This window comes from Tyto alba, unplaced genomic scaffold (genome assembly GCF_018691265.1).
Source record: "Tyto alba isolate M040663 unplaced genomic scaffold, T.alba_DEE_v4.0 Super-Scaffold_30, whole genome shotgun sequence".
NCBI classification, from domain to species: domain Eukaryota; kingdom Metazoa; phylum Chordata; class Aves; order Strigiformes; family Tytonidae; genus Tyto; species Tyto alba.
In genome coordinates, this window is record NW_024881305.1 from 2,308,795 (window position 1) to 2,332,928 (window position 24,134).

A 24,134-nucleotide genomic window follows, 5' to 3' on the forward strand; every position below is an offset into this window, starting at 1 on the left:
AGGTGAATGTTTTATTGAAAGTATCCAAATGGCACGGTTCAACTTTTGTCATGCTCCTCTCCTCCCCTCTGCTGCCTTCCTCTGGCTCAAAACCTCAGCTGAATTTCACTTTAGTTTATGATTGCCAAAAACACAATCAGCAAATCTCCTCTCCTCCAGTCTGCAGCTCCCTGTGCTCTGCTCTCCACCTGGAAAACAAGAAAACAGCATCTGACATTAAAATAATGTGTGGCCCTGTGCTGGCTCCCAGCTCCCAGCGCAGCATCTAGCCTGGACACGAGGGGCAGCTACTGGGGATATTTACCTCATCCCAATGGACTGGGGACACCTGGAAGCTCATTGAAGGAATTAGGGATCTCCTCCAGTGACAAACCCCATCCCAACACTGGCTTTATTTTATTTTTATTCATGGCGCGTAGGAGAACAGCACGTTCTGGGAAGCTGCTGTGTGCCCAAGCGTCTCCTCCTGCTTCAGCATCACTTCGGTATTTTGCAACCCTTCCTGTAGATAATGGCTCAGAGCAGTTATTGCCACCGTGTCTGCAGAGACGTGGTGCTCCTGGGTCCTCCGCTGACGTGTCCCTTGCTGGCCACCTTGTCCACCCCCACAGAGTGAGCTTGTGTATCCCCAAGGCTCTGCTTCAAGTCCCTTTTGGGGATATATTCAGTTGCTGAAACTCTGGGCATTTCCCTCCTGGAGATTTAAATGGTTTTCACCAGGTCTGGGGGTTTTCCTGCTTTGCAAGAGTGGTTTTAAATGTGCTAAATGCCCTTTGCTCTGGCATTTCTCCCTGCACCAGCCTGCACATGTGAAGACATGCTCATGGTGCTGTTGGTCCTCCTCCTGGTGAGGCTCTGGTTACAAATCCCTTCATCATCCTCCAGTGAAAAGGCAAAAAAAAAAAAAAAAAAAAAAAAATTCCAGGAGGGGTTTTGCTGCTGGCTCCAGCCCTTGCTCCACACCCCAGTACGCTGTCCCAGCCACCGAGCTGTCACCCGGGGAGGAGGGACCAGCCAGCACCAGCAGCTCCTGCCCGTGCCATGGTTTAGATCTACAGCTCCATCACCTCAGCAGCGTTGGGGTCAGCCTTGGACAAAAATATAGGTCCAAGGTGCCCCCACAGAGCCTGACTCTATAATCCTTCTTTTAAATACAATTTCTGGGCTGGAAACAGCTTTTCCACCTCTGGAGGTTCTTTGTGGGGATAGGTTGGTTTTCCTCCCTATAATTGGAGTAAATTAAGAGTTTGGGACATCAAAAGATTTTGCAGTTTGAATATTTGAATGAGTGTTGCTCTTAAGCCAAGCATTTCACTCAGTTTTAACCTCTTAAAAGCCTTTTCCCAAACAACTTAACATTTGAAACAAAAGAGATTTTGTTTTCCCAATGGGATGCTTTGAAAACTTCAAATCTTTTTCCTCATCTACATTCCCAAGCCGAGATATTAATCAAAACAATATGTTTCCCACAACAACAACAAAAGGCATACAGTCAATGAGTCATCATTTTTCTGTGAAAAAAAAATAAATAAAATAAACATTTCCCCAACTCCCTGCTCAGGAATGGCTCTAATTTCTGCACCAGCCCCCGGAGCCAAAGCAGTTGTGGTGGGTGCTGGCCAGATGTGGGGATTTTCTGGGTGTAGGTGCAGGTTCAGGTTATCTGGGCAGGGTTTACTGCTTCTTCTGAGGTTGATGGCAGGATCTACAACTTTTTTGGCATCACAGTCTTTGCCTGGCTGGCTTATTCCACCCACCCCCAGAGATTCTGGAGCCTGCAAAAGGGAAGGAGAGCGTGCAGATGAAAAAGTACGGATGTGCAGATCATCTGGGGATGGTTTCCCAGCTCTTGCTTGCTCTCCCTACCTCTGGAAATGAAGAGAGAGGGAAAAGTCTGTGCACCAGGGATATTTTACCATTCTGTATGGGCTGAAGCATCCCATGGGGGGATATTACGCCCTTTCAGCCCAGGGACTACATCGAGTTCAGTAGAGCCCGCAAGCAGCTCAGATACCCACTCCACGGGACCTTGGCCACCGACCAGGCTCAAACTGTCCCCAAAACCCCAAGGCTGATGGGGGGGAGCTCGCTGGGCGTGGGGGCATCGGCCGTGGGGCTTCACACCACTGCATGAGAGGTGGGGGCAGGATGGATCCCGCTGGGTGCTAGGTGCCATTGCTGAGGGTGGCCCAGATGACTTCAGAAAAACAGAGAAAGAGAGAGAAAGGGGGCAAAAAAAAGAAAATGCCAAGATTAAACCCTTGGCTGATCAATTTTCCGCAGAAGGCTGCTGGAAAGCTGGCGGGTTCGCTCTGTACTAAGTGGTTTATAGATTTCCTCTAAATAGGAGGATGCAGCTGCCGGTGTACCACATCGAGGAGGGCACAGATCTGGTGTGGGGGGACAGGGGACAGAGATGGGGACCGCTGGCGTGTCCCCTTCCTCCTTTTTTCCCCTGCAAGCACATTTAGTAGCAGGTGTGGAGTAAACAGGGGGAGACACCTCAGTAAATGCTCCTTCCCACCCAGGATAAAACCACATTGTGCATAACCACGGGCAGTGACTCGTTGCAGGGGGACAGGGTTTATAAAGGACCTATAGGACACCGAGCCTTTTTTTTTTTTTTTTTTTTTTTTTTTTTTTTTTAGGAATTGTGCTAAAAGGACTTGCCTGAGGCCTTGTAGGAGGAAGAAAAGAGGCAGAGCATCCTTCCCTGTGATGCACAGAGACAGACTGGTTTGTGGGCATGATCCTGCTTTAATGTAGCCCTCATCTTGGCCAAGTCCCAGCAGTGAAGACCCCGGAGTGGGTACAACCACCCCACTAACAGCTCCTCTTCATCCCACCCCAGGGATCTGCACACATCACATGGGGACCCCATGGGTGAGCAAGGATAAAACCAGCCCTACATCTAAACAAGGTGTGAAAAAAGGTGAAGGAGAGATTTTTCTGATGCTTAAACACTCCCACCTCATCCCAAGAGGAACTGTACTCTGATACCATCTAGAAGAGTTTGGAGAAGTTTCCATTTAAGCCAACAAACGGTTGGGGGTGAGAGGCCTGGAGTCGGAGGGAAGTGACTAATCAATCCACTCATCTTTTATTTATAAAAACGGCAGATGTAAGCGTGAGCTGAACCGCTGAAGACAGCAGCCAGCTACAATCATTGCAGGAGGATTTTGGAGGAAAAATGGACAACCGAGGCAATAGCTTTCAGAGGAAGGTCTTATCTGGAGGGTCCGATCAATAGGGAGAAGAACCGTACGAGACATCTTGTCTCTCACAAGGCCACTGAAAATGATCCCGTCCCTCCCAATACTTTTATGAAATAATCAGGAAGTCACTAAAAAGGAGTGGCTTTGCTCCAGGGTGGAAACATCACCAGGACATGCTGAGAAGGATGTTCTTCACTTCTGAGACCCTTGGGTTCAGCCAGATCTCCCTGCAGATGTCTCGCCAGGTCCCTTGCAGTGTCTCTTGCTCCTCTGTTGGTCATGGAAATACTTGTAGACAGGTCTGGTGGAGAGGACACATCTGCTTGGCTTGGGAATGTGTAGCCATGAGACTGTTCCCACGGGCATATGAAGAGAGCAAGGAATAGAGAATACCCTTAGATTATATTATTTATATCTTGTAGCTCCTATTTAGGAGTCTGCATGGAAACACATGCAAAATATTCACCTCCAGGCAGAGTCTGGGCTCTCCCATGGGACCCAAAGGGATGAGTCTCCTGGCTCCCATGGGATTTGCACACTTACACCCTCACCATCACCCTCCCTGCAGCAAAATTTCACCCTCAGTGAAGCCAGGAAAGGAGGAACAGGATCTCTAGGTCTTTTAAAGTCCATTAACTGGCAACATAAGGCCTGAACCTCATCAGGCACAAAACTGGAGTAAATCCAGGGATGTGTGCAGGGTCAGGGCACCAGAGCAGTGGCAGAAGGATGCTGGGCCTCTGGCAGCACTGGGAACAAAAGGCACTCTGAGCTGTGCACTTGGGGATGAGCCAGTTCAGTATCACCGAAGATACAGTGCTGAGCTGCCACGAAGCCCTGTTGACTCTTTTATTCCCATGGGACCTTGATGCTCCTTCGTCTTCCTCTTGCAGCACCAGAAACTGCTGCTGTGAGTGGTGATGACTCGAGGTTACGAGAAGATGACTTGTATTTGGCATGGGGAAAGACAGCATCTACTCAGCTCCTCGATTCTCACACATATGGAAGCATCCACAGGAGAACTTCATGGGGTCTTGTTGCCAAGAGCACTGTCATGATCAGCAGAGTGGAAGAGGACCTCCTCCACATCAATCATCTGGCTTAATTTAGATTTCTGTCTTCAGGCCAGAAGAGCTCAGGTGGACCCTGAGGACCCTACAGTCCTGTACTGCCCTCAAGACCCCTTCCCCCGTGCTGCCGCTGAGGCTCGTGGCACCAGCAGCGTTGTGCTGGTTGGCCATTCAACCCGTCTCCACTTGGCAAGAGTTTGCCTTGGGAAACCATCCGGCCAAGGCGTGAGTGGGCATCGTGCCACCACAGCAGACGGCAGGAGCACAGGCAGCCGGGAAAGCACATCCTCAGCACGCCAAAGGCACGCGGCCCAGAAAAGAGCATCCAGAGGGGTCTTGTCTCTTCTCTGTGGGCATGAAAATCACCAGCTGAGAAAGTGGGGGGCATGTCCTTATGGCTTCGCTGTGAAAATATGGATCCAGGCATGTTGCTGGTGATGGGAAGCAGTTACAGTCATGTGAACCCTGCATCTCAGCACTGTTCTGCCTGGGCATGTATCAAAGCCATCCCATCCCACACAGCTTCTAACTGTTAGGTCTTAATAATGGTCTCTCAGGCATCAGTGCCCTGGAAATCCAAGTGGCATCCCTTGCACCAACAGTGGGCACCTTTGGTCCATCGGAGCTTGTTTTCCTGGCTCCTTTCACCATGAATGCAGAAAAATGGGTTCTTTTAAGGCATGCCTCTTCTGGCCCTCAGGCAAATGGTTAAATTAAGCTGCATGAATCATGAAGAGTTTTTCTCCTCTGACCATAGTGGGGCTCCCAACACTAACACCAAATGGAGAGGCCCTTCTGTGGGTGTCTCCATATGCATGAGACATCCCCAGGAGACCAGCCTGATGGGGAGCTCAGCTCTAGGGCTCTTCACTCCCCAAGAGCAAAATAAATCCTCCCTGTGAGAAATCCTCAGCTCCTGGCCACAGGGTCAGGCCTCGGGGTCGGCACAGGGCGAGAGGGAGGTGGGGAGCAGGACGAGGACAGGGATCGATAAGGCAGTCATCTTCCTGCACATCAGCAGCCTCTCAGAATATATTTAATACACTAAAACCATTCCCCCAATTTTCTATTTATGGCAAATGTATGTCTAATCCTTGAGCCGCGATGTTGCAGCTTTGTGCTGAGCCGGCGGTTCTGCTGATGCTGGTGGGGAGGGAGAGGACGAGCTCGCGGGAGCCGCAGAGTGCAGCAGAGCTGAATCGAGCCGCCCCCGAGCCCATGACAGGGAGAAGCCACCTGAGCAAAACCTCTCCCTCCAGCAGAGCATCCCAGTGCCATCCCATCAATCCTGCACCAGAGCGATGCCTGCATTGTGGTCGAAGGTGTCTTTGCTGCTCTTTCTGGAGCTCTCAGGGGCTGTTTTCTTCCAGTGACGACTCCCACCATGGTCAAGGTGCCACCATCCCACCTGGGAACCGCTTGAGCTAAACCCACGAGCTATTTTCCCTTACAGCCTCATCAGTAAGGCTGAAACGAGGGCATGGAAGGGAAGAGATCTGAAACCAGTGCTCATTTAACAGATTTATTTGCAAGTCCATGCATAAAGGAGTGCATCCACACACGTCCCATAGTCATGGACCAGGCTGGGTGTGCACACCCTGCGGTACGCACCAGCCAAACAATGCAGAGGAGATTTCCAACGCTAAAGGAGCCAAAGGGCAAAGGCAACTGAAACCCCAAGTCCTGCACATGGTGGGGGGCTATGTGCAGTGGGAAGCCTCCCGGGCCATGGCCAAGCTCGCTGCAAACCCCCCGCAGGGAGCCAGCAGCGCCCGTGTGCTGCCTGACATCAAACCCGAGCTCCTTCCAACGCGGGCTGAATGTCAGGAGTGCCCAGGAGCACTCGTGTGGGTTCGGAGTGCAACCCAGGGGCCCCAGAAATGAGGCACAGGCACCAGCTGCCTTTGGGCTGAGCTTTGGCTGTTTCCAAAGCCGTATTTGCGCTGAGCCGGTGCACGAGGCCGGCTCACCTTCAGCCGCTCCTCCCAGCCCACGGATGCTGCAGCAGCGCGGAGGCGAGGACGGACCTTCCCCGAGGAGGCGGCTCTGCCCAGCGCTGCAAGGATGGAGCTGCTGCTGCTTCAGGGATGGTCCCAGGTTTCCTGGAGCCTGAGCTCGCACCCACAACCGCAGGGCTGCGGTGGAGGGCAGCTAATGTTACCTGCCTGGCCCCCAGCCAGAGCGGGGAGGAAGACTGGAGGAGAATTCGTACCGCAGAGCCGTGCCGGGGAGCTCTTGCAATGCCCTTTCTCGTCGTCCTTGTTCAGCCTGTGCAGAGCAAAACCCTCCGGGGTGGCAGGCCAAAGCTACGGGGGTGTCTCCCTCCAGGGACACCACATCCCTTCCCACCGTGGGAGGGCTGCTGCTCACATAAATATTCAAATGGCCAAAAATACTGGGATTTTAGCATCAGTCTGCTGCATTCATTGCAGGTGGAATGGGCGTGTTAGGGGGGGTCTTAAGGGAGGGGGTTATTTATGGAGAGGGGTGTTCCCCCCAGCTCTACACTGGTTTCTCAGGATCACATCCCTGGGCTACGCAGCACAGGGAGACTTCTAGAAGTTGAATAATAAATAAAATGCCATTAGGGTGGCTGGGAGCTGAGCAGAGGAGGCCCTTACCCTGCAACCAGTAAAATTGCAGTAAGAGCTTCTGCATAAGACCGTTGCCTGTGCTCCTCCACTGAAATCGCTGCAGATGGTTGAGACATCTGAATCTCTTCTTTCCTAAAGCACTTTAGAGCTACTAATGAAAAGCACTGTGTAAGAGCCATGTAACGTCATCATCAGAATAATAATAGTTACTATCAATGCCTGTTTCTTGCCAGCCTTATTGGATGCCACAACCTTTTTTTGTGTGTCTGTCTTCATGAAATTATGCCCTGCTATACCAAATGCTTCACTGTTCATCCTTAAGGGTTTCAGGGCATTACAGTAACCCAAAACCTTTAAAAACATTTGTGAGTAAAGTGCTTTGGGCTGACTGGATAGGAGATGTTACACAAGTGCAGAGCATTCTTCTTATCTGATGGAGGTCCTTCAGGGTTAAATTCTCCTTCTGCCTTTGAAAGGGTGGAAATAACCAGCATGTGAATGCTCAAGAGCGTGGATTGGACTAGTCTGGAAGTGGAAGAAGTTGCAACCATCTGGATCCCCTGTGCAGTTGCTGGAGAGAGGCCAACAGCCAAGGGGAGCCTCATCCCTCCATCCCCCAGAGGTGCCAGTCTCCATTGAGTGCACTGAGCCCCAGGTGACCCCAGCAGACCAGACTGCTTGGTTTTAAACAGCTGATGCTGGAGAAACAGCTTCCAGCCCTGCTCCTCTCCCCTGAGCCTTCCCAGCCCTCCCAGGGGGATAAAACACGAGGTTTGGAGCAAAGCCCTTCCACTGTGCCGTGCTGGCAGGGGGCAGAGAGCAGACACAGAAAAATGGGAAGGCAAGCGCCATGATCCATCTTCCCTCTGCCCTTTCCACCTTCCCAGCCTGGTTTTGGGCTCCCCAGGACCTATCTCAATGATCTCACCCAACATCAGGGACCAGCCTCCCTCAACCTCCTCTACAGCAGCTGGAGCAGGGCCCTGCCCTTTCCAGATGGGATCGAGCTGCCTGTAGACATCTCCTTGGGGATGAGAGGACTCGCACGTAGAACCACCTGCCCAGAGACCAGCAAACACCTTCGTTTGCTCAGACACAAGTCACCCAAGCTGTTCCCCACAGCATCCCCAGGGATTGGAGGGACCCCACCATGGCCACATCATCTCCAGGTCCTCCCCAGGGATGACTGGGGAGTTTAGTTAGTCCATCCAACTGATCCTCCAGTAAACTCGGCCAATATGGGGCTGTATCTGCTGTTGTCTCCTTCTACAACTCAGAAATGTATTATCCCCGAAGCCAAAGCTGGTAAGCTGCAAGATAAAAATGCTATTTCTGCCCAGGATTTCTGCAGCTGCATCTGAGCATTCGCAGCCACTTTCTAGTTATTGAGGCTCAACTACGAAGAACTGTGTTCCTTCAGCAGAGATTTGCCTTTAATTAGCCAAGGATAAAAGGACAGTGGAAGACAACCCCGTGCCTAAGCGGAAAAGGCTACGCTCTCAAACGATGCGCCGTTGGCATTTTTTTGCAGGGCAGGGAGCAGGTGCCTGGCAGAATAGATTTGTTCTGCTTCTCTTGCCGGCCCCCCACCTTTTCCTCGCACTGGATAAAAAACCATATCTTTGGGGCCTGATCCTGCCCGGTGCCTGCAGAGCGGAGAGGCGGTCGCGGGAGGGAGGTTGCGGTGGAGGTGGGGGCAGCTGGTGGATTGTGCCCGGCTGGTCTCTTTGCAGATGTGAAGAGTGGGATGACCTCGGCATCTCCAGCTCCCCAGACGCCGGCGCTGTTCTTACCAGGAGCTGATTTTGACTGCATTAAGGCAGCAGCAAAAACAAACTCCCCAGGTTCTTGCCAGCCCTGGGATTTCTCTCCTAACCCTGAGGCTGCAGCGCCTGATCTCCTTGGGTCCCTACAAATGCAGCAAGTCACCCTTCAAACCAATAACCTCCCAAAGACTCATTAGTAGAGCATCACCCAATTCCAGTTTGGACCAACGCCCCCATCTCCTGTGAGCACCCAGGGTGGCCAGCAAGCTTTGCGCCAACGACAGCAAGCCACAGAGAGTAGGAGGGGGGAAAACTTTCTGCTGAGCCTTCGGGAAATCTCCCAGACACCCTGGACCCAGATCCTCCCACTATTTTTAAGGATAAAAAGCTGAGGCAGTCTCACCATGGATCTTTCTGCATTTCTCCAGCACAGAGAGGCACAGGGCAACACGATGTCCCAGCAGGACTTTAGCAGCATGGGCTGAGAAAGGCAGCTGGGTTCTTGCCTTCCCCGTGAAATCAGGATAACTTTGGAGCAGGGGGCCTAAATGTTAGGGTATCTCTAAATATTGGATAGACCTGGCTTTAATCCTTGGATCACACCTCATTATTTTGCCAGCCCTAATCCAGGGCCTCGCCAGACTCAAATCTGCATCTGTAAAAGCATAGATTTGTTTCTTTAATACACCCAGATATTGCTCTCATTTGCCTAAAGCTCCAGCCCCATACACTGTGCCGGGGTGTGGATGAGAGCACTGCTCCCAGGAATAGGTTTTTCAGCACCCAGCACAAATGCAAAGGAGGGAAAAGAAGGAGTAACAGAAAGTGGGAAGGAGAAAGAGGGACCTGGCCTGATTTCCAGAGCTGCAGGATAAATGTGCATCTCTGCAAGAGCTGTGCAAGTGCCGAACCTTTGCCTAGAGGTTACCTAAAGATAGGCTGTGGGGGCCCCACTTCACACACCCACCCTTGCAAATTCTTTGCACCTAGATGCTTGGTTAAGGCTACTGCAAAACAACGGTGCTGCAGCAGCGACGGTTTGACTCTGCATCAGCTCCTGCCCGAGTCCCACTGCCCCAGGCATCCGCCGAGCGTCACCGGGAGGGCGGCAGCATCCTGAGCGCGGGATCTTTTTCCCTTCCCTGCTGTCAGCATCTTACCTAATGGCCTCTTCGCAGCTCCGCTCCGGAAGGTGCTTTCAGGATCCAAGTGGCCACTTTGCCAAATGGAAGCGGACTCGCTAACAGGCAACCAGGAGGGCTAAAAACTCCCGCTCGTCCCTGGGGCACGCGCGATGGGCTGTAATGGGGCTTGAGCATCCTGAGCTTTCCAGGACAAGCAACAGAGGTAGTGCTTTCTTGGCACTTGAATCTTTTCCTTCCTCGATGTAAATGAGCAGGATTTTGAAGGCTTGAGCCCCTCGGAAGGGAGAGGAGATTTTGCAAAGGTGTGCGGCGTGGTCCTCCCTGTGCCGAAAAGCATCACTAGTAATGTTAAGTCAGGAGCCCGTAACATTTGACTGCAGAGATAAACAAGGTATGGAAAATGGGGTTTTATATAAAGAGGACTGAGGAAAAATTCCAGCAGAGCTAAGGGATTATATCACAAGGGTGATAGGTACTTTGAACCTGGGGCTAGAAGAAAGCCTGGGATGAAGCATGCAGCTTACCTGCAAAATGAATACTCACATGCACATGGATGAGAGCAAGATAGGAGTATAAGGAACAAATACTAAAGGACACACTACACTTTTTAACAGCCTACTCAGCCTTGTGATCCATCTGTTTCTTATGGCTGGCACTACCCTGTCACGGTGGACTGATGCTCCGTATTCTCGGCAAGACCCACGACCCAGAAGCTGAAGGTACATTCTGCTTCTGGAGGTCTCTTTAATTTCTGAGCTCCAGAGTGGATCCGCGAGGGGTTTCGTGGGGTTTCGCCTGGCAGAGAGGCAGTGCTCAGCAAAGAAAGTGGAGGAAAGTAGGTCATTTAGCACAGACGCAACCAGCCAGGCTGTGCTCAGCGGGGATCAGCCACTCGCCGCAGTCAGGATCACAGGCTGGGAGCCACCGATCACGGGGCCGAAAGGGCTGCCCAAGCACGGGGAGGTCTCCGTGTTGGACGGTGTAATTCTTCCATCCCTCTGCTCGTCTCTTTGAATGGTGTAAAAGCACAAGCAGCTCGGCTGGCAGGAGGATGCAACACCCCTGACAGCATCTCCCGCATCCTCCAAGCATGGCCTGGATGGTGCAGCACGCTGATAAACTGGCAATTTAAAATAATTACTGCAACTGCCTCACAGTCTCCTCCCGCCATCTCTTTGGAGCGCTTGTGCAGAGCAGTCTCTATTCGGCAAACTCCTTGTACCACTTTGTGTTTAGATATTTATGAACCCACAAGCCAACGGGATGCAGATAAGGGAAGGGTTTGTCATCTGCCAAAGCTGGCTGGAGCTTCTCCTGTGCTTGGAAACGGGGCTGAGGAACACAAACTGGCCCAATTTGGGGATTGCTTCCACTCAGCGTTATAGCAAATACTGTGGCATTTCACTCAGGATGCATTGCTCATAAATACTTATGTTACTTTTTGTTCACTCACATGGTTTTCCATACTTAAACGTTCAGAATTGGCTGTGCTTAAATACCTCCTCTCCTCATAACAACATCCATCCACAGGTTTAGCCACCCATTTATGCATTTTCGCTGTCCCAATATTGAGCCAAGATTTGCAATTTGCTGGGTCCTTGCAGACAGCTTAGCAAGCTGTGTTACAGATGGGGAAACTGAGGCATGGAATGGGACATGACATCTCCTGGGTCACGCAGTGCCCTTACTGGCACCAGTGACACTCGAACCTAAGGATTCTGACTTTGAGCCCTCACCAGGGACTCCTCCATGACCAATACGAGAGGATTTGGGGTGGCTGAGATGGAGGTTTAGCACTGCTGTGCTCTCCCTTGGGTTACAAGGTGGTGCCACTTCCCAGAGCCATGCCATAGGAGAGGGATCTCTTCTCCTTACGATCTACTCTCCACCCTGGGAGCACAGAATAGGTGGGATACCTCGGCTCTACCCTGACAGAAGGGAAGCCCAGAGCAGCGGCACTGTCTGCGAAAGGCACCGAGCAAGTGGTCAAACCTCAAAACACAAGTACCAAGTCCCCCCAGCGCCTTCCCTGCCCTTCGCTGCCCCAAGACACTCGTAGGAGAAGGCAGGACAAAACAGCAGGAGAAAACATTGCTACAGTTGATCCCTAGGGGTGGAGCAAACAAACTGTTCCCCTGCAAGAAGAGTTGAAGCCATTCTGGGGAGTCCATCCCCATTCCCTGCTGGAGATCCTACTAGGAGAAATCTCTGGGGACACTGAGGTTTGCAACCGCTCAGAGAATGTGCTACTAGCACCATCTCTCTTCCAAGAGGGATTGCCAGCTCAAAAAAAAATATCCATTGGGTGCCCACAAGGTTTTCCAAGAGCAGGTTTATCCCCCAGCACCACCCATTCCCCGTTACCTGCATGGACGTGGCTGATACCCAATTCAGTGGGGCGGAGAATGACAGGGAAGGTGGGCTCGACCCTGGCTCCAGCCCCTTCCCTCCACCTGCATCACTGCTGGAGCTTTTTTGGAGAAAATCCCACGGGGGATCCTGTACACAGCATGCAGTGTGTCTGTCCTTGCTGGTGCCCATCACTGAGACCCACCAGCTCCTCCCAGGGGGTTTCCCCCTCAAACAGCCCCTGCAGACCAGCTGATGGTGGAGTACAAACTGATTTTTCCATGGTTCAGGCTGTTTCTTTCTTTTCTCACAGAAGTTTTAGACATACAGAAAAAAAAAATACCCAGACTACCAAAAATATAGTTGCTTGTCTTTTTCTTCCCCACCCTCCACAGAACTGATATCAAAATAACTCTTCAATAATATACATATTTATTTTCTCTTAATTAGTGCAGATATTTACAAAAATTGTGATACTCTGTGAAGAATAAATTATATACACTCATGATAAACCAGACAGCAAATGCTCATTTGGATCATGTATGTACACAGATCTGTATACCTATATACAACGGTCAGCCTTATTGACTCGGGTGCCTCTCAGCCCGTAGATCCACCCGACCCCCAGGACACCCCCACATCGTCAATAAGAGCAGTAACGTCTATACACACTGTGCAATTCGGATACAGCTGGTGTCTAAATTTTTTGTCTAGCAAATGCATGGTTAAATGACTTGAAATTCCCACGAGTCCTCCTTTAACAGTTTATAGGCCTCTCTCCATTCCTGGTCCCATTTCTCCCGTAACCATGGAAACAAAAGGTTCAGCTCCAGCATCCTTAGGATGAGTCCTTCTTGGATTTCCTCTTCCTATTGATTCACTCAAATTAGGCACTGCATGCAGGGTTGATCCAATACCCATTTTTTCCCCTTGTGCTTCGGTGTATGACATTGGAGGACAAGAGCACAGTCTCAAGCAATGAGGGAGCAAGTGCAAACAGATAATTACAGTCTTCTAGGCAGCAAAAGAATTTTTAAAAAATCAAAATATCAAAAATCCTAACCCCAAAAGACCAACCCCAAACTCAGGGCAGCCAGGCAGGGCTGGGGAGGGGACGTGGCCCCCATGAGGGTCTGTGTGCGTGGACCTTGTGTGGTTACATGATGTCCAGCAGCTCCTACAAGCCAAACTGTTCCTCCCCAAGGGAAAACATGGATAAAGAATTTACGTCTCATCATATACAATTGGGCTGGGAGATCTTGTCTCCAGGTGTAAATCAGTGCTGTTCTCTCAGGGCTGATTTACACCACCGGAGGCTGGTCCCTCTCCCCTGTGATGGGATGTGGAAGGATCGGAGCACCCATTTCCGAGAAGGGGGGATGAAATTTGGGCAGTCAAACGCAGTAACTTCATGGGGAGACTGAAGTTCACACGGGGGCTGGGGAAGGGCACTGCTTTGGCCGGGGGCAGGACAGCAGCTGGTGCATGGGGGGGGGACCTTGTCCTTCCTTGGGGCTCCTGGTGGGGGGCAGCAGTTGGTCCCCAACAAGAGGGACCAAGGGATGTGCTGGATGCAGAGGAGGTTGAATGCTGCCAAGGATGCAAGGAGGGAGCCACAGGCTTTTTTTGTGTGCAAAATTAAATGGTTTGGTGCTGACTCCTTTCCTCACCCCTCAGCCCCTTCCACCCTAGCAGCACGCTGACCAACTCCCACAATCAAAAGAAATCCCTGGGACCCCCCCCATGGATGTAGACCTTGAGTTAAACCCACCCCCAGCCCCAAAAGCGGGAGATGCTTCTCGCCACCACACTAGGACCAAAATCCAAATGGTTCAAGGGACTTGAAATCCAGCCACTACAAAAAAAGAACCCCCAAGCCCCCATCCAGTGCAGCACTGTGCTTGCATTGCAAACAAATCCCTTTGACTTCTGCTTGGCTTTCCCTGCACAGTCACAGAAACGGTCATGACAGGCCCAAGTCAGGGATTTGGGATCGAGAGCGGAGATGCTGCAAAGCTGCTGGTTTGCAGAGGGATGTGTGGAGTTGAATGCCACCAGCCCCTCGGGATGCTCCCACTTCCAAGGCCAGATCCCGATTTCCTTCGCTTGGGCCCGTCCCCAAGTGTATTGCAAGCTCTGGAAAAGCTACAAGACTTTGGCAGCAATTTCAAGGGCTGACCCAGGAATTATCTGATAACAAAGCAAGGCCCTTCCTGAAATACCTCCTCCTCCTCTGTCTTTTTCTCTCCTTCTGTGTATTTATGCACAAATATGCCCATATTTATACACCCACGTGCTACACTCTCATAACGCCAATCTAGACATCCTTTTGTTCGTATAGCTCAGTATTCAAATCTGTAGGACTTTGACACAAAACATTGCTGCAGAGATTAGTTTTCCCAATAAAACACATTGCCCCATGCAGACAATTTTTTCCTCTCAGCCTAATCACTTGGTGATGTCCAGTCAGTATACGAGCCTCACCCCACTGCCCTTAGCAGAAATTTTGGAAAATATTAAAGGCCTGATGGGTTGCTTGGAGGCTTGGGCATGTGGTTGGCTGTTAGAAGACAACTGCACTGTAATCACCACTTTCCAGCTCTCCAAAACCATGGCACAAAGGATAAGACTAAAATACAAGTTCTGTCCCCTCTGGGTGCCAACCCAGGAGCACCTTCGCAGAGCAGAGAGCTTCATCCCACCCCTGGAGAGGCAAACATCTCCAAGGGAGGAGGAGAGGAACCAGACCACCTACGTTAGGTGGCCCAATGCCTTCCCAGTCCCTAATTTAACATCCTCAGTCTGAGCCACTTTGCAGCTCATTTTTGCACCCTTTCAGAATCAAGGGGAGTTTTGGATGCTCAGCATCTCTGCAGAAACAGGCCCAGAATCTCTCAAATCAAATTCCTCAAGAAAAAAAAAAAAAAAAAAAATCACAGTCTCCTCCTGAAAAACTGGTTCAAGATCACATCAGTGAGTCAGAAGCAAAGCTAGAAATAGCACTAGAGCTCCGACCTGCAGGCACAAATCCCATTAAAAGCTGTAAGGGAACCATTTCTCTGTGTAGGGGAAAAACCTGGACCCTTCTGCTTCATGCAGCCTGACAGATCGCTTCCAGCCACAAACCCACGGATATTTTTTGCCCTGAACCCAACATCCAAGCACTTAGCTGGATGTTTTCCCTCTTTCCCACACATGGTGCCAAGGGCAGCACAGAGCTGCTCTCCCACCAAGGCTCCTTTTCACCAGGAACATCTGCCCGGGTCAGTGCAAGAGGTGCAGGATCTGTCCTGAGGAAGGGACCGGCCAAGCTGGCCCCTGCCATGGGGACAGAAGCCAGCTCCCACTGGTGACAACAGGAAGAACGTGGCCTCTTGCTCTTTGGCCCTGTTCATCCCTGCGATGTGGCTCTGGGGTTTCCCAAGGCAGCCAGGACCGCCCAGCTTGGTGAGCAGGTTTGGATGTGCCTGATCCTGCTCACGGACCCGCTCTCCGCTCCTGCCTGGCCTCTGAAAGCCCGCAGGGACACCGTGCCCAAAACAATTCCTCTCCTCCAAAAAACCCGTGATCTTCCTCCTTACTGAACCACAACAGTGTTCACGCTCCCAAGATGTACCCAGTACTTTGGCAAATGCTCCCCCCAAATCATCTGAAGCCCACGGGCGTTAAACAACCAGACACTTGGCAATGTCTCGTTGAGTGCCAGCATCCTCCCCAAAACCCCCGCAGCAGCCTGTCCCCAGCACCTTCCCCCACACCAGGGATGGGGTGGCCTGCTGCTGGGGCACCCTGGGGTGGATGGGCAGAATCCCAGTGCATCAGGCAGCCTCCCCACGCAAGCTCACCTCCCCACGGACCCACCGCGAGCCGGATCGATGGAAGCTGGCTGACTGCCCTGGGAATCGTGCCCAAGCCGGTGGCTCAAGCCAGCCCCGTCCCATTCAACGAGATGAACTTCAGAAGTAGAGATTTATTGCTTTCGGTTGCGTTGCTTTTTGTGTGTGTGTGTTTAAGATGTTAACGGGCTGCAGGGGCTCCCGTTTCAGAGCTGCAGCAGCAGAGAGGGAGGAGAGGGCTCCTAATATAATGAGGTGTAATTAAAGACAGGCTGGGGTCCCATGCTGCATGGTGCTGAGCACCTTTGAGACCCAACGCATTGATGCTGCTGGTCCTCTGCACCAAGCAGAAGCCAGGGCTCCTGTGTGCTAACCATGGACACTTGGTATTAATGATAGCCAGGCCTGAATCAGTCAATCAATAAAATAAAAATGAGGAGTGATTCCACCTGGCTGAGGGGAGTCACATCAGCACGAGAGATGGATCTGGCCCTAAAGCAGCATTTTGAACCATTGCTGTAGAATACGCTAGCACCGTTTATTTTATTGTTATTAGTATGGTTTTCCTCTCTGATCTCGGGAAGGGTCTGGCTGATCCCCCTCGTACACTCTGCAATGGGGTTCCCTCCTTGTGCACACACTTCAGCACAGCAGTGCAGCACTGACTGTGCCCCCATCAGCCCAAATTCATCCCAACTCAACAGGCTGTTAAACCCTTTCCCGTACCCCGGGGAGGCTTTGCTTGACTACAGCCTTGGAAGAGGTTTGTATCCCCTGACCTGGCAGAGGAACAGGGCGCCTATCCCCGAGGATTGCCAGAAACTGGGGGAAAACACAAGGGAATTCAGATGATGGGGAAAGCAGATGAGATCTTCCTGGACCGACAGCTCCCACCTATCCCCAAATAACACCGGGGATGATGAAGAAGAAGAGACAGCCTCAGGGTCTCACCCCTCCTAAAAACCCTGGACGAAGGCAAAGCAAAGGCTCAGAGGCACCCGCTCGGATCCAGCCCACCCTCAGCATGTGCCCTCTCCACCATAAAGGAATAAACCAACAGCCCTGAGGCTCTCCATGGTTGAAAAGGAGTTTTCCAGCCCAAAACACACCATGCCCTGGTGATCCCACGGGCACTGTGGGGCAGGTCGCCCTGCTCCAGCCCATGCCCCCCCACCACAGCACCCCTGAGCTGGGAAGCCCCCGATGCCCCAAGTGCTCACATTTGCTGAGGATTCGGCCCTGTAGTCGCTCTCTAAATATCTATATACACACACACACGATAATTATATAGGAAACGGCTGAAAATTGCTGAACAAACAAGTCAGGAGAGCCAGTACCTGCTATTCCACCTGCTCCTCATGCCCTCTCTGATCTGCCGTGGTTTCTGCTCATGACACCAAGATTAACGACTAATTACTCGCCCCATAATGAGTGCAGGTGTTTAACTTTCAGCTCACCTTCCCTCGCTTGCGTTAGTCGGCTCTTGTGTCTGATGCTTGGACACTCAGGCTTTGCTTTGTTATCTATCAAACTGTTGTCAGCACATGCCTTCCCCATCCGGTTTTTAAATATAATAGAGATTTTTAAACTCCCATGAATCTCCTTCGAGCCACCGGAGAATCTATAAACACTATAAACATGAATACTGTATAGTCTACTAAGAAAATATATATTTGTGTGTGTATTAAATATTCAGATTCATGCAACAAATATCCATGCAGCTGTACTGTATTACTGGTTAAATTTCACTGCAGTATAAATATATTATAGGCCACAGCATAGTTGCTCCAGTTTTATATATATAGATATCAAAAAAGATGCTTTTTCCAACTCATTTTCAATGTGTCAGTGGAGGTGTCTTTGGTGATCCTGGAACTATTGGTAATGGAAGTGTCATCTAAATAAATAAATAAAATCCAAGCGCTTGATTTATTTACTTGTCCCTCCCGATGCCTAGCATAGAAAATTTAAGACTTAATAAATAATGTGCCGTCATACTAATTATCCCTCCCCTGGGCCTCACACTGGCATACTGCAGTGGCTGAAACTATTGCAGCATGCAGCATTTTCAGTTATGAAACATGAGCTGGGGTGATGCGTTCTCACTTGGCATTCCTGGGGCGGAAACCCGAGCCTTCAAGCAATTCGGACACACGACTGCATCTTCCCTTCCTTAAGCTCTGCCTGACCTTTCCCAGCCGTTCCTCACGCCTGGAAGCTGCTATCGCCCAGCTCCGTGGGACAGGGACCAGCGTACGTGGTACCCCGGGGTGGCCCGGAGCTGCCCCCTGCATCCCCATCCCATTGCTTGAAATGCCCAACCGCTCCGCATATTTGGAAACCCACAAAGCCTGGGATGGGAGAAGGGAATCAAAATGGTTTGTTGTTTGGAGGTTTTTTTGCACGAACGCTTATTCGGTGTGGAAATCAAAGGTTAAAAGTCACTTACACAGCTATTGCTTCCCATGCAGAACCAAATATACACCGTAGAAAATACTGTATTAACTACAATGCAGAGCAGCACTCAATATCTGCAGTTGTTCCACTTCAGCTTTAAATACGTTACTAGATTTTAGCGACTAGACATCGGTTAGCATTTTGGTGATATTCACATAGTTTGTGTTAGCTAGGGTGCAATTGGCTGTCTTCAAGTTCTCCTCCCTAAAATCCTCATTGCTATTGTTTACGCCTTCCTGAATCTCCATATAATCAGACTTACTAATAGTAGAGGCACTTCTGCTTTTCTTTAGGTCAGGGGAAGAGGGGATCTTTGGGCAGCTGGTTACTTGCAAATATTGAGCCTGCTCCTCTCCCTCTGTCTCCCGGTGGTAGAAGTAATTGAAGTTAGACACTATGACGGGCACTGGTAAGGCAATCGTTAATACGCCAGCGATGGCACACAAGGAACCCACTATTTTCCCCCCGATGGTCGTGGGGACCATGTCTCCATAGCCAACAGTCGTCATGGAAACCACGGCCCACCAGAAGGCATCGGGGATGCTCGGGAACTGGGACTCGCTCTCGTCGGCCTCGGCAAAGTAGACGGCGCTGGAGAAGAGGATGACGCCGATGAAGAGGAAAAATATCAAGAGGCCCAGCTCCCGCATGCTGGCCTTGAGAGTCTGCCCCAGGATCTGCAGCCCCTTGGAGTGTCTGGAGAGTTTGAAGATCCTGAAGACCCGCACCAAACGGATGACTCGAAGGATGGCCAAGGACATGGCTTGCTGGCCTTGCTGACCATCCTCCGGCTTCTCAGCCAGCTCTGTCCCTAAGGTGATGAAATAGGGAATGATGGCTACAATGTCTATAATGTTCATGATGTTGGTAAAAAATCCAGCCTTGCTGGGGCAGGCGAAAAACCTCACCAAGAACTCGAAGGAGAACCAGATGATGCAAAGTGTCTCCACAATGAAGAAGGGGTCTGTGAAAGAGGTGGACTGCTGGTACCCCATGCTGCTGTTGGAGTAGGGGGGATGGCTCAGCCCACTGCCGTGCATGTCTTCGTTCTCATCCCGAAAAATGGGCAACGTTTCCAGGCAAAAGCTGACGATGGAGATTAAAATCACCATAACGGAGACAATAGCTATAATCCTGGCAGGGCCTGAGCTCTCAGGGTACTCAAAGAGCAACCATACTTGTCTCTGAAATTCGTTCTCAGGCAACGGTCTTTCCTCTTCTTTGATGTAGCCTTCATCCTCCCGAAACATCTCCATCGCTTCTTCCCCCAGTTCATAGAAACGAATCTCTTCTGAGAAGATATCTAAGGGCACATTAACCGGCCTCCGCAACCTCCCACCAGACTGGTAATAGTACAAAATCGCATCGAAGCTGGGTCTGTTCCGGTCAAAGAAATACTCATTCCGGAGCGGGTCAAAATACCTCATTCTCTTTTTAGGATCCCCTAGTAAGGTCTCTGGAAATTGGGCTAGTGTCTTGAGCTGTGTCTCAAAGCGCAGACCCGAAATATTAATGACCACCCTCTCGCAGCATTCATGGTCGGTCTCAGGGTTATACGTGTCCTGCGGGTGACCGGGAAGAGCTGCAGCTTCGTCTGCAGGATCTCCGGTAGCAACTGTCATATTGGGGTTTAAAAGAAATCCTTATGCTAAACTCTTCCCAGTGCCTGGTGGTGGGATCGGATTCAGGGCAGGGCTACTATCCTGCAGAAGGACAGGTACGTAGATTTGGAAGTGTCTCATGAAAAGGTGAAGGGATGATATATAAAAAAAAAAAAAAAAAAAAAAAAAAGAGAAAATAAAATAAAAATAAAAAAAAAAAAAAAAAGGAAAGAAAATCGCCCCTGCTGAGAAAGAGAGAGATGAAATAAAGTTGGGGGGAGGAGAGCAGCTCCCTTCACTAGCATGTCTATCCCCTTCCTTGCAGGGGTTAATTTGCCTTCTTTGGGACAGAGTTCAAAAACTCCCATCTAAACCCATTAGGTGGAAGAAAGAAAACACCTGAGGAACTGTCACCTATACAAAACCAGCGTGGAAAAACTGGCATTGGCGAACCAGAACTTTTTTTGGGGTACAAATAAAGATTACAATTGAAAATAAAGGAAAAAAAAAAAAAAAAAAAAAAAAGAAGGGGAAGGGAAGAGAAGAGAAAGGAAGGAAGGAAAATAACCCCATCCAGCCCTAAAGAGGTGAGAGGACCCCGCGGGGTGCCAGGGAGCGGCAGCCCAGGCTCAGCTCATTTCCAGGCATGCAGCTAAGGGTTAACATTTAACCGTGCAATCTCAGGCAATCTACCCTCCTAAGGGGCTCCGGTTTTAAGTGAGACACCTTCCCAATCCTCTTGCCCTGGCCGTAAAGCTGCGAGGCGACATGCTGCCCTCCCTGCCGGCAGCCGCCCGGGCAAGCTTTGCGGCTGCCCGAATTCGGAGCCGCCGATGCAAGCTGCCCCGCGGACCACTGCAGTCCCCCTCCTCGACCGCTGGTGTCCCGGCTCCTGTCATCCTCTGCAAACCACCATGGCACACAGAAAACAAATCACATTACCTGGAGAAGCCAAATCTTAGTGTCTCTTAGTAACACCGATTATCTGACCCTGGGGAAATCCTAGAGAGGAATACAGGCTTCCAAGATCCCCATAATTTCCTCTCTCTTCAAAGTTAAAAATAATGGTGAGTCATCGTAGAAAAACAAGAAGGGACTTAAAAGGGGTTAGATTCCCAGATGGTGGAAGTCAGGTCTTGTAATGGTTTGGACTGGAGAGAGAGAGAAAGAGAGACAGAGAGACAGAGAGACAGAGTCTTCTTGGTAGCTGTTGCAGATCTGCACTTCAGGGCAGATGAGCGTCTGTCTGATGCCTTCGGTACGCCGGTGAAAAGATGCTAAGCTCAGCAACCCCCGATGTCCCCAGTGTCCTCGGGAGGTGTGGCATCGCCTGCAAAAAACACCAAGAAGGTAGCAAGCTGCTGGGGGCTTGAAAGGAGCATCTGCAAAGCCCCGGCTCCTCCAGGCACCCCCTTTTCCCTCCCCGCGAGCTGTTTGCCCGCTGCCTGGCCAACCTGCACTGCAACACGAGAGGAGGGCGAGAGCGCGCTAGCGGCAAGGCGGAAAAAACCAGAGCCCCATCTCCCTCCGCTCTCACTCAACGCCACGGCGTGCAGCGGGGCCGGGCTGCCCGTGGGAGCCGGTGCCAGGAGAAGGAAAAAGGGAGGGGGGGGGGACGACGCAGCCCCCCCCCCGGCCGCTGAGGCTCTGCAAAGCTGCGCTGGGTTCCCACCACCGCCGAGCACCGGGGAGTCAGTGGTACCCACTGGGCGCAGCACCCACGCCGTCGCGTCGCATTCCCGAGTGATACAGGAGGCTCCGGCTTCATCCGCGAGACTGAATCCCCCGCCGGTCTCTGTCTGCACCCCCCCACACACCCCCAAAGGCCACCTACCCCCCCCCAGATGGCTCCAAGGAGCCCTGAGCGTCGTGGGCCTGACCGTGGGACCCACGCGGCCGCAACCGCCCTCCCCATCCTCCCAGAAGCCAACCCCCCCGGCCGACCCACCCCCCGTGGGAATTTGACTCCAGTGGGCAAAATTTCTCACGGGGATGTTGAGGCTCTGGTCCCTGGTCGGTGACGGGTCTTCAGCATCCCTGCTCCTAACGAGCTCTCATTTAGATCATCCTTCAGTGCCTCACACCACGGAGATGCTCAACCCAGAGAGGTCCAACCAACCTCTCATTTTTTCTTTATTATTTTTTTCCCTCTCAAAGAAAAACAAACAAACAAACAAACAAACAAACAAACAAAAACCCTCTAACCTCCCTTCTTCAGCTCCAACTCGACTTGCCTACTTTGAGCCAGGATTACAGAACCGGGTAGGGGAGGCAGGTGGAAAATAATCCCGCGGTCCCAATCTCCTCGGCAAAGATTTCAGCCGTCTCCAGGCCATTTATGCCTGTTGGTTCCTCTCCTCATCACCCGAGGTGCAGATATTGCCGCAGATCCCTCTTTTCTTGGAAATTTCCCTTTTCCATGCAACCCTCCTCTCCCTTCTCCTTATGCGCTAGAAAAAATAGTACAACCCTGACAAGGCTTGCAGCATTCAACTGCTTCGCTTAACCCTTTTCTGCCAGGCCCAGAGGAGAGGAGGTTGCATTTGCCCCAGTTTTTCTCCTTTCCCTGCATTTTCTCCCCCCTCCACTCACTCCCCAGCAGCTGGCTCAGGAGTTCAGCTGGATTTGACCTTCCCTGGCTCCTCTGAGCATCATCCTAAAACACCACCAACACCATCATTCTGCTGCTGCAAAGAATATCCAGCAGGCACAAAACCCCATTTCACCAAAAATCAACCAGTCTCGAATTATTTTTTTTCTAAATACAGTTTTCCTTCTGCCTGTAAACTGTCTCCTCCCCTTTCTCCCTTCCCAAAACACCCCAGGTTTGTTTAACAGCACAGAGGTTTACTTTCTTTTATTTTTAACATGTTTGTTTTTATCCAGTATGAGGTCCTGGCTCCTTCCTCCGGGTCCGAATCCAAGCGGTGATGCTTGGTGCTTATCGGACATGGTCACGGCATCATTAAGTTGACATCACACATCCCAGCACTCAGTTTCTCCTACTTTCTCCCCATCGCATGCTTTCCTGGCAAACACCCCCCACCCCCTCCAAGCATCTTTGGGGTTAACTCATGCAAATTTGGGAGGGGGGGGGGAGCATGGAGGAGGTGAAGGTTTGCCCAGAGACCCTCAATTTTCTCCCTGCCTGCACAGCCCACTGCAGGCAGGAGCCATGCCTGCGTTCCGGAGGGGTGAGATTTCGGGTTGCACGCCTCGAGGACAAGGTCGTGTTTGCGACTAAACCACGAATCCCTCCATTTGCACCGTTTGTGGCCAGACTGTAGTTAAGCAAGGCAGCGGCGGGGAGAGGGGGTTGGGGGGAAAGATGCTGGGGGGGGGGGTGGGGGGAGTGAGAAAAAGGCACCAACTTACAATTGGCTCTGCAGTCAGGCATGTGGCGAATGCACAAGCAGCTGCTCTGCTCTGCGCCGCTGCCGGCACCTCTCACCTACGGCCCCCCAAACTCATACCCCGGGAGTCAACCTCCAAAGGCAGCAGAGCTTCCCCATGAATATTCATAAGATTAATATGAGCGTCTTCTCCCCCCTCCCCTCCTCCCCCCCCACCTCCCTCCTCCCAAGCAAGAGACCTAGATTTCAACCACTGGGAAGTAATCATATCCCTGGATACGTGATGCTGCTTCACCGTGCGGCTCTGATCCAAACCATATTCTTGGTAATAGCCTGGATCCGCTCGGGGAGATCTGGGGGGGTGGTGGAGAACCACCAGCTCTGCGCAGCGTTGGGGAAGGAGATGGGGCAGGATTGGACTCATGGGGACCACGCCGCTCTGCTCTTGGCTGGGGCGAGGATGTAAAAAGCAATAATTTTATATCACTTTGCATTTACAGACCTCCCTCCACATGGAGGCATCTCCCACCCCCAAAGGAAGGACATGACCAAGCTCCTACAAACTTGGCATAGACAACCTATGGATTAATTCCTGGCTTGGGGCGCGAAGGGGATGCATCTGCTTGGACTGCTCTGCCATTATCCCTTGGCCCCAAGGAGAGCACCGGGGCAGCAAGAAGTCCTGCAAGGCCCCCAGCAAACACAAGCTCTGGAGGAGGTGATGGAAAATATTTCTATTCCCATACAC

General features: G+C 51.3%; 1 protein-coding gene across 7 annotated transcripts; it reads right to left on the reverse strand.

Annotated features, from left to right (window-relative positions):
* Nucleotides 1-12,552: 12,552 nt before the first annotated feature.
* On the reverse strand, nt 12,553-23,520 carry KCNA2 (potassium voltage-gated channel subfamily A member 2). Of its 7 annotated transcripts, none has more exons than XM_042800086.1 (3): nt 23,409-23,520; nt 20,976-21,363; nt 12,553-20,278 (listed from the first exon to the last, which is right to left on the reverse strand). In XM_042800086.1, exon 3 carries the CDS (start codon nt 20,052-20,054, stop codon nt 18,555-18,557), a length of 1,500 nt encoding a protein of 499 aa, XP_042656020.1. In that variant the 5' UTR covers nt 20,055-20,278; nt 20,976-21,363; nt 23,409-23,520; the 3' UTR covers nt 12,553-18,554. The 7 variants fall into 7 exon arrangements, with proteins under 7 accessions (XP_042656020.1, XP_042656019.1, XP_032844801.1 ...); XM_042800085.1 differs by lacking the exon at nt 23,409-23,520 and adding an exon at nt 22,239-22,492; XM_032988910.2 differs by lacking the exon at nt 23,409-23,520 and adding an exon at nt 22,022-22,230 and having other exon boundaries at nt 12,553-20,135.
* Between the last annotated feature and the right edge of the window lie 614 nt (nt 23,521-24,134).

What these genes read in the sequence shown, in the direction of transcription:
- KCNA2 (XM_042800086.1), bottom strand. Translation starts at nt 20,054, where the DNA reads ATGACAGTTGCTACCGGAGATCCTGCAGACGAAGCTGCAGCTCTTCCC.